The sequence below is a fragment of the Oratosquilla oratoria genome, chromosome 7, assembly GCF_046742065.1.
Source record: "Oratosquilla oratoria isolate Oo_2021 chromosome 7, ASM4674206v1, whole genome shotgun sequence".
Lineage (NCBI taxonomy): Eukaryota > Metazoa > Arthropoda > Malacostraca > Stomatopoda > Squillidae > Oratosquilla > Oratosquilla oratoria.
In genome coordinates, this window is record NC_134783.1 from 65,442,491 (window position 1) to 65,452,767 (window position 10,277).

The following is a 10,277-nucleotide window of genomic DNA, read 5'->3' on the forward strand; positions in this document are numbered from 1 at the left end:
TTGACTAAGCCCCACTAACCTTTCTAGATTGTAGTCTTCCACAGATACCGAGACAAAATGAGAGGAAGAATAAGAGACAGACAGAGAGCGAGAGAGAGTGTGACAGAGAGAGAGAGAGAGAGAGAGAGAGAGAGAGAGAGATAGAGAGAGAGAGGGGAGAGAGAGAGAGAGAGGAGGTGTAGAATGACAGAGATATATGGCGTAGGTAGCTTAAATCATGCAAGGCCAACACGAGATTCTATCATTGAAATATTGGTGGACTACATGCACATGTAATTAGTCAAACGAAAGCACCTGCGATCTACAGACAATTTTGGTTTATTTTTCCTTTTGGTCGTTAGCTATGGAAACTAAATGACTTGAGCATCAAAATTTCATGCGTTTCCAGATATAGCTCACAATCAGTCACTGGAAACCACAAATGCATTTGTACATTTAGATTTGTTTTCCATGATGACCGGATTTTTATGAAGTACCTTGAATATTGGTCTCATTACATTGTAAATCACAATGGGGCATGTGTGCTGACAATAGTGTATATAGCATACTGTTAAAAACCAAAATAGTTATGTTCATGCAATTTCGGTAGCATCAATAACGACCTGTTTTTTTTTGTTTTTGTTTTTTGTGTAACAGTGTTATCAAGCACGTGTATGCTCGACAAACATAAATTTGCACATGTACACTTATACAGTGCTCGACAAGGTTGTACGAACGGTTAGCGAGAATGAGTGATGAGGAGTGTTGAGGACTGTTTTTGCTGAAATGCACAATTTTATACAAAGAATTAGCAAATGGTTGCATTATTTGACCTATTTTCTTTCATAGCTGTTGTCGGTAATTTAGTAGAGGATTAAAACGTAACTTTTCTTTTTATCAAATTGCATGTTCAGTTGCTTGATAGTTTATCAATCTATTTATTTGATAATTCAATAAGGTTGTATTGAAGGAGTTGAGATGGTCTTAGAGGAGAAACTCTCTTGAAAAGAATGACTAAAGACGGGGACGGCACCTGTGGAGAGGGTCAAAATCAGGAGGTATCTATATATTTCGTATATTTCTTTTTTACATATATGACGAACTATTCGACTACAACGTGCAGAGGGGCGAGAAAATTGAACGAAAATGATATTATCTAGCATGGTAAATCAGGCGATAGAAAACGTAATTGACAAGGAAAGACAGGAGAAAAAAAAGGAAAAAAAAAAAAGGTTTGAACGATTGTCTTTTTCGTCATGAGGATCACATTTACATCTTACCTTATTCATATCAACACAAAGGACTTGAGAAGACTTTTACCGAAGAACTTTGAGAATACTTGGTGCGTTCTCACTTTCTCACGCCTGTCAGTTGATCAATCTTTTCCATTTTTATCTATTTAGGCAAGTTTCTTGTAGGATACCACCAAGGGAAGAATTCCTTTGATGCGACTGGTGTCAAATTCTAAAAGAAAGAAAAAGGTAAGAATTTATTTTATTTCTATTTAATGAATTTATTTATCTATGTGTTTATTTATATATATATATATCTTTTAGAATGCGACACTAATGAACATGAATGAAAAGGAAAGTAAAGAAATATTGAACTAGAAAGTTCAGGTCAATTAGATTATAATCATTGATGATCATTTTCAAGAAGTTGAAATGTGGGTGTTATTTAGGCCAGATAAGCTGAAATAAAAAAAAACGATCAATGTTGAATAAAAAAAGCACCATATTTCATTGCATATTTTTTGTGAATATACGAATATCATGAGAAGTTTTTATGTACATGTCTGAAAGGAATTTTTTACAATTAATTGGCAATTTCAGCAGTAGTGTACGTATATGGGACTTTGCAGATAAATGAAAAGGGCTATATGTGGTTATAGTCTACGGATATGAGACTATCAATTTCATGGAAGCAATTCTGATATGTTCAATCGCTGTCAGTCTTATGTATTTATTGATCAATTATTCATCCAATCAATCAGTCAATATATTTATGTAATCGTTAGTTTTTTTATCTATGCACCTCATATGATTATTTTTCTCACATGTGATATTTGGTAAAGCAGACAGGAATTATTTCACCACAACGTTCAAAGAGAACGAAAAATATATTATCAACTATGGTAAACCAGGCGTTAGAAAACGTAATTGGTAAGGGAAGACGTTAGAGAAAAATATATTTTCATTTTATTTCAACGATACTATGCCTACATATCTCAAGCCTTAAAAGCTGAGTTAAGTAGTTTATCAGTTCGTAAACTAAACTTTGTGAACACGATACAAAAAGAGGGAATGTACAAATATGTAGGCAACTACTTTTGCGCATTTTACTATATCATCACTTAGCAGCAGCATAGCCACTCCTTGTTTTCCTCAACCCGTTATTATTCCCTCTTTTTCCCCTCCACACACCCAAATTCAAACTCTTCTATCTCTTTCAACTTAGTTTGACTTTATATACAGAGAGTACAATCCCTAGTTTCATCGATTCGTCCCACTTTGAAATTTTTCTTTGCTCTATCACAGGGAATCAGCATAGACTACAACAATGCATGTTGAAACACACGACAACGTTGAACAATAAGACGAAGCGCTACGACCCGATCAATTGTTGACATAGCGGCTGTAGACCCAGACTGCTCAGGACTGTGAAACTTTAGCATGGAACACTTCAATACAACAGGAGTTGTTCTAGTCCTACCAGTTTCCTTTGTGCTACAATATAGAGACAAGCAGACCCCTTTTCAGTCAGATAAGATCATCATCATCATCATCATCATCATCATCATCATCATCATCATCATCATCATCATCATCATCATCATCATCATCATCATCTTCATCATCATCATCATCATCATCATCATCATCATCATCATCATCATCATCTTCATCATCATCATCATCATCATCATCATCATCATCATCATCATCATCATCATCATCATCATCATCATCATCATCATCATCATCATCATCATCATCAATCATCATTATCATCATCATCATCATCATCATCATCATCATCGTCATCATCATCATCATCAATATCAATACGCCAAGCCTATTTTTTCAAATGGTCAAATAATGTTCTCTCTTTTTCTAACATCTACATTACCACTAATAGGACAATCATATGAATAAGCATGCCTTGAAATTGTATTGAGTCTACTTTAAGAGTGACATGTGAATATTACAATGCATTGATCCGAATTGTAGATAGAAAGTGCTCGGTAGAAGACGTTAGTATCATTGCGTTGTTTTAGTGGTCAAGGTCGTTGGCGCCTTGGACGTCTTTGTCGTTACGATTGTCGTTGTCTTACTCTTCGCTGTTGGCGCTACCGCTGTCGCTTCCGCCTCCGGAGTTGCTGTTTTCGTTGCTGCCACTGTTACTGCCACTGTTACTGCCACTGCTCTTGGTCTCCCCGTTGCTGCCACCGCTGCTACCACTGCTCTTGCTGTTTCCGTTGTTGCCACTGCTGTCGCTCGCGCTCTCGTCGCTGCTGCCGTCACTGTCGCTCTCATCATCGCCATGGTTACAACCACATCCGCAGCCGTGTCCACAGCCAGGTCCAAAGCCAGTATTGTTGTTGTTACCTCCAAACATGTTAGAGGGTCCACAAATACTCATGCCAAACGAAAGCGAAAAGTGGGTGGAGTTTCTCTCGACATCGTCTTCATCGTAATCTAATGAAGGTGACGAGGAATCATCTTGGTCACCAGAAGAGCTGTTATCTTCCTGTGTAGAGGGACTGCTTTCTTTACTTCCAGGTTTTCCTTTATTTTTGCTTTTGCTTCCAGAGGAGCTGCTTTCCCCGTCTGAAGAGTCACTGCTGTCACTACTTGCACCATCTCTGGGAGCCATGTCCAGAGTTAATTCCTGTCGCCCATCGTCTTGCAGGAAAGGCTGGGCGAGTCCCATTGCAACACACATCTGCGAAAGTACAGGTGTGTTAGAATAATATAATAGTATGTTTACAGGGAAGTAGCCACCCCATACTTAGTTACATGCAAGCTATTGATGGGCCGCTGATGGTACAGGCTTACTGTCATCTCTCGTTATTCGAGGTGATTGCGCTGATTAACTACGTGTAAAGTTAATAGTTGCTCAAGAGCACTCACGCCTGACACCGTCTTTACTGCTAAGCGACTGAAATTTTGCCTCGCTGAATTTCTAGTAGGAGCTCGATTACATATGCACGTAAGTCGCAACCAAATAATTTGTCTGAATCATCCAAAGAGCCTTACAATAGTCATGCTATTGCAGTTTGCAACATTTTGAAAATAACCACACTGGTTTAAGGGGTTACATGTTTTAGGAATACGTAGTCAAGAAAATGAGCTCGTGATTTCAAGACAAATACTCACCGAAAAGGCCAAAAGTATCCATGTTCTTGATGAGCCCATCTTGTACAGATGTCTTCAGCAAATCTTTTCCTCACAAATTGGTAGCGACGCTGAAAAAGGAAGTCCTACATAACAACCCATGACCTTTTTTATTATTATTATTATTATCATTTTTTTTTTTTTTTTGGTGGTGGTGGGGAAGCGGAGAGAGACTTGGTTATGTTTGTGCATCCAAATGTGAATGCATCCAAGTGTACATGTGCAATTTTTGGTTCTTGAAGTATACACGTGCTTAATAACGTTCTTACACACAATAATCAAAAAGTGAGTTTATATTGATGCTACCGAAATTGCATGAACATAACTATTTTGGTTTTTAAGAGTATGCTATATAGACTATTGTAGGCACACATGTCCCATTGTGATTTACAAGGTAATGAGACCAAGACTGAAGGTACTTGATAATCCGGTCATCATGGAAAACAGATCTAAATCTACAAATGCATTTGTGGTTTCCAGTGACAGATCGTGAGCCATAGCTGGAAAGACACCAAATTGCAATGTCCCATTCAGTTAGCTCACAGAGCTAACGATCTCACCTGAAAGGACTTGGAGTCTCTAGTCTTACGAGTGCCTTCCCTGCAATACAACCCTCCTTTTAAATGATGCCAAGAGGAAAAACTAAAACAAAATTATGTGTAGATCGCAGGTGTTTCTCTGTGATTAATTATACGAAATGACATGTGTATGTACTCCACCAATATTTCAATGACTGAATCTCGTGTTGGCCTTGCATGATTTAAGCTACCCATGCCATATATCTCCGCCTCCTCCCTCTCTCTCTCTCTCTCTCTCTCTCTCTCTCTCTTTCTCTCTCTCTCCCTCTCTCTTTCTCTCTTATCATCTCTCTCTCTCTTTCTCTCTGTCTCTGTATCTGTGGAAGTCTACGATCTAGGAGGGTTAGTGGGGCTTAGATAAAGCCTGATGCGACGTGTAGTCCCTCTCTATTATGCGTGTGGTCAAGTGCCGTGTGGCGGGCACATACGCTTGAATCCCATGGAGGTGTTTCGATGGTTCCTTCTATGGATAGGAGCGTCCAACTCTACTGGCCTCATTCCACATCGCAATATCTTGTCTGAGTGTCAAAGGACCATCACGAGTCTGATGACGTGAATGAAACGCAAGATACATCAATACATTGGTCTGTCAGGCTACTGAGTGGTTTTCTGGCCCTTGATATTCTTGGGGGAATGAGTAACTATTCAAACATAACATAAGTTGGTGTTCTTCAGAGTGAATGAAAAGGATGAGCCATTACGTCGTGTACTGTATATATCTCAGCGTCGTTTGCTAGCAGAGGTAAAGGTTTTGACGTTGGATGTTGGAGTCAAGAAGTGCCTGGAAAAACTATTGGCACGAGCATGTTTGAGCCTGTGATAAAAATGTATAATTGCAATTAATATATATGACTGTTAGTAATATAATACAATAAACAATGATTGAAATATACATTGCCATAGTAGAATTCCCTTTCTTTGTTCATTAGATGATATAATTTTCAGTGTCAATTGACATCGTGTTTTATTAATCGTTTTTCAGTGTTGAAGGTACGGTCATTTTCTTCCGAACTTCAGGGTGAGTCGTCAAAGACGTTAGATTAGAAGCCAGGGATGGCGGATGCATCACGTTGATAAGCTGGGTGAGCTCTTGTTGAGGGAATTTGAGGTTAGTAGGGTTACGACAAGTTTATTGAGAACATGTCTGAGGACGGGCCTATACACTTACATTGGACAGTGTTTTTAAGGATAAGAAATATATATAAACATTTATACAGTATACTGTAAATGGAATATTGTAGGAAGTTCCTATCATGACATGTGTACGTGTATGATCTTTGTTGAATTTTTATTTTCACCTGCTTGGATAATATAAAGTACATAGGAGTATTATAACAATGTGATAGCTATAGCACGGAAAGCTGAGTTGGCTGCAATCTTCCTCTTCACAATGTTCAACTTAATGTGAAAGGAACAAATTGTAAAATGAGACACCCATAGTGATTTGTATGGCTATGAACTTGATATTTTCTCTTGCTGACATCTAATTTGAGTTGACAGTCCACAGATAGTTTCTTATTTGATGCACATATGTATCTGTAGGAGATATAATAGTTTACTCCAAAATTTAAGTATAGGAGGAGAAAGTTAGGACTGATTGCGCGATCTTTTGATTTCAAAATGTCCATCACTCATTAACAAGCTATATAAATCGTTAGTTCGTCCACATTTGGAATATGCTGTTTCCGTATGGTCACCGAATCTCATTAAAGACATTGACAGATTAGAAAGAGTACAACGGCGAGCCACAAAACTGATTCCAAATATCAAAAATAAATCATACGAAAATCGACTAAAACATATGAATCTGTTTTCCCTAAAAAAGCGTAGACTCAGAGGTGACTTGATACAGGTCTTTAAAATTCTAAAGGGAATTGACAACATCAAAAGTGACCAAATTTTTACATTGAATGAGAATCAGACAAGAAACAATGGTCTCAAACTGTCCGGAAATAGATTCAATTTGGAAGTAGGTAGAAACAACTTTGCCAACCGTGTAGTTAATGAATGGAATAAACTTCCTGCACAGGTAGTGCAATGTAGTTCAGTTCAAAGCTTTAAGAATCATTTAGATAAATACCTAAGTAAGATGCTGTAATGATTATAATTTATCTTATATTATTTGTTTTTGTTTTGTTATCATTTGTCTGTCTGATTTTTATCTATTATTAGTTATATGTCAATTTATTATTATTTACTATTTACCTGTTTGTTTATTATTTAACTATACCTATGCATTTATTTATGTATTTTATTTGTTATTTACATTATCATATTTTTTATTTTTTATTTTATTATTAATATGATTTTTTTTTTCGCATCCGACCTAGATATGGATCAAAAGGTCTCCTGTCGGCATGCTCCGCCTTTGTAATTCTTTGTAATCAGGACGCTACGCACACACACACACACACACACACACACACACACACACACACACACACACACACACACACACACACACTCTGTGGAGCGTTTGGAAGAGTCCCCGACTGTCACTACAGCGGTCCGGGTTTGAATCCTGCCCCGGGCAGAATTAGTTTCAGTATCGCTGCGCTTCGAGTCGTTTCTCCAACTCTCGTGGGCGGGGAGTTGGGTGTGTGTGTGCGTGTAAGATCACGGCATTCCCCATGGATCAGTCATACGAGCTCTGGGCTCTCCTCCGGGAGGAAAATAGCTGTCTCTCATGGGTCCAACACATGATAAAAAGATCAAGGTTAATATATATATATATATATATATATATATGTATGCATATACATATATATATACATATATGTATATATATATTGTTGTGAAAAACAATCTGTCTGGCAATGGTGGCATATTATCGAGAACCAATGTCATTTATGAATATCGCTGCAAAACTGGGGGCTGCGCACCTCGTAATTCTTCATACATTGGGTTCACGACATGCCAACTGAGTAGACGGTTGTCCCTACATCTACAACAAGGAGCAATTAAACAACACCACCTCCAATACCACCAGGCTTTAATCGATAGGAAGACAATCGTGGATAACACTAGGATAGTTGCACACTGTGCCAAAATTAAGGAACTAAAAATGCTTGAAGCCATCCACATTAGGGAGAGAGCTCCAATTATTAATATTCAATGTAATATGATTTCCGCCATCCCGCTATTTAATTCTTCCACGAGATTTGCAGCCCAACAACAGCAACACCCACCTCCTTCTTCTCCCCCTCCCCCTCCTACACCTCACCAACCCCCACATGACCAGCGTGGTGACCCAGCGAGAAGACCTACCTTACCTGACTCCCCCCCTCTCCCTCCTCCTCCCCCCCTCCTCCCCCTTCCCTTCCAAGACGTAGTGTCCGGCTACGTAACGGATCACGAACCATGCACCGTTCCCAAGAGGCCCATATTTAAACCCATGTTGTCTGTACACCATTGTCAATTGTGAATCATGTAGCTTTGAAGATTGTGACTTTTCTCTTGTAACTATTCTGAAGATGACTCCCTGAAGTCGAAACGTTAAATTAAATATGGAAGAATTTGGAAGGCTTGTATTTGCCCACCCTCCTGAAATGAGACCTACTGTGAGGAAAATTGAAAATCTCAGTAAGAAGATTAACCAGTGCCAAAATGCTGTCGTGTTTAACTCCGTGTGTATTAGTGAGAATCTGCGCCCTAAATATACAATTTTACGCCTACACGACCACGCAGTGCAGCGGACAGATTTCACCAATGATTTCCGGCGGAAATTGGTGCAAGATCAGTTGGAGAAGAACAAGTCCCAGTTGCAGGCCCTTCGTGCAGAGCTCGAGGACACCACTTTCCTTTATGGCAACCTCGCTCTGGATAGTGACCTGAGACAGCGTACTATGAACGCACTTGACAATGTTGTATCTACCCACTTTCAAGTTGGACAGACTCGCATCATGAAGAAACTGTCACGGTTGTATGGTGGCCCGCTGGCTATCCCAAAACCTTCGGACAGCTTCATCAACCTTTCCAGTGAAGTGTTAACTGAAGCGCAGGTTGAATTTTTGAACTTGGGGATCAATTGCCATCTGAATCCCAAATTTAACCTTGTTAATAAGAAAACACAAATTGCTCTTTTGTATGATAGGTTGTGTAGCTTGGAGCGTGAAGGTAAAATATCCGTCGACCCAGACCTCCAGGAGCAACTCCAGGCTGAAAGTACCAAAACCCGACACCGGCATTCCCCTGGACTTCTCACTCCCCGTCTGCGTCAAGCCGCCGAGCAACTCCGTAATAATGAAAACATCGTCATCCGCAGAGCTGATAAAGCCTTGTCTTATGTCATTCTTGACCGTGACACCTATTTTTCTAAATGTTCTGATATTTTACAGGATCGTTCTAAGTTCAGACCAATCTCCCGGAACCCCACTTGTCATCTTAAATCTAAGGTTAATTCCCTGATCAATGTTGTGAATGCTGTTAATGGTGACCTAAAATTTGATTTGATTACTTGTGATTATGCCCCTGGTTATTTCTATGGTAATGTCAAGACCCATAAGGCTAGTAACCCTCTGAGGCCCATTATTTCTCAGACCCCCACCCCCACATACTCCTTAGCTAAGCGTTTGAATAATATAATTACCCCATTTATCCCTACCACTTATTCACTCAGATCTACTGACGAGTTCATTGATGTGCTTAGGAGTAACAACCCCGTAGGAATTATGGCTTCCCTCGATGCCCACAGTCTCTTCACGAACATTCCAGTTTTAAGAACTACTGAGATTATTCTCGACTATGTTTACCATCACCCGACACTACCACCACCTAAAATGCCTTTAACTATCATGAAGGAGATGCTTCTTGCTTGCACTACCGAAGCCCCTTTCAAATGTCCTCAAGGTAAACTTTTTGTCCAAATAGATGGCGTTGCCTTTGTGCTCAAGCCTTTATGTCTCACATAGAAACTGAAGCCTTACATTCCCTAACCACGAAACCACATTTATATCTGAGATATGTTGATGATATCTTTGTTTGTGTTTCTGATGTGCATTTACTAGAAGAGCTCAGATCTAATCTCCAAGCCATTTCAGGGCTACGATTTTCTATAGAGCTCAATGTTAATAATAAGATCCCTTTTCTAGATGTTTTGGTGGATGGGACATCTAACAAATTTAATACTACGGTATATCGCAAGCCCACGGATAGCGGTAAATGCATGAACGGTCTTGGTGAATGTTCTCGTAATTATAAGAAAGGCGTTATTAGAGCATATGTCCGGCGGGCAATTTCCATTTGTTCCTCTTGGCATATGCTCCACTTAGAACTTACTTACCTGCGCCAGATGCTAGTAAATAATGGTTATTCTAATCAAGAC

General features: G+C 39.2%; 1 protein-coding gene across 1 annotated transcript; it reads left to right on the forward strand.

Moving 5' to 3' along the window:
- The first annotated feature begins 4,748 nt into the window (after window positions 1-4,748).
- LOC143026831 (uncharacterized) lies at window positions 4,749-9,864 on the forward strand. Its single transcript, XM_076187609.1, has 2 exons — window positions 4,749-4,770; window positions 8,642-9,864. Exons 1-2 carry the CDS (start codon window positions 4,749-4,751, stop codon window positions 9,862-9,864), a joined length of 1,245 nt encoding a protein of 414 aa, XP_076043724.1.
- The last annotated feature ends 413 nt before the right edge of the window (window positions 9,865-10,277 follow it).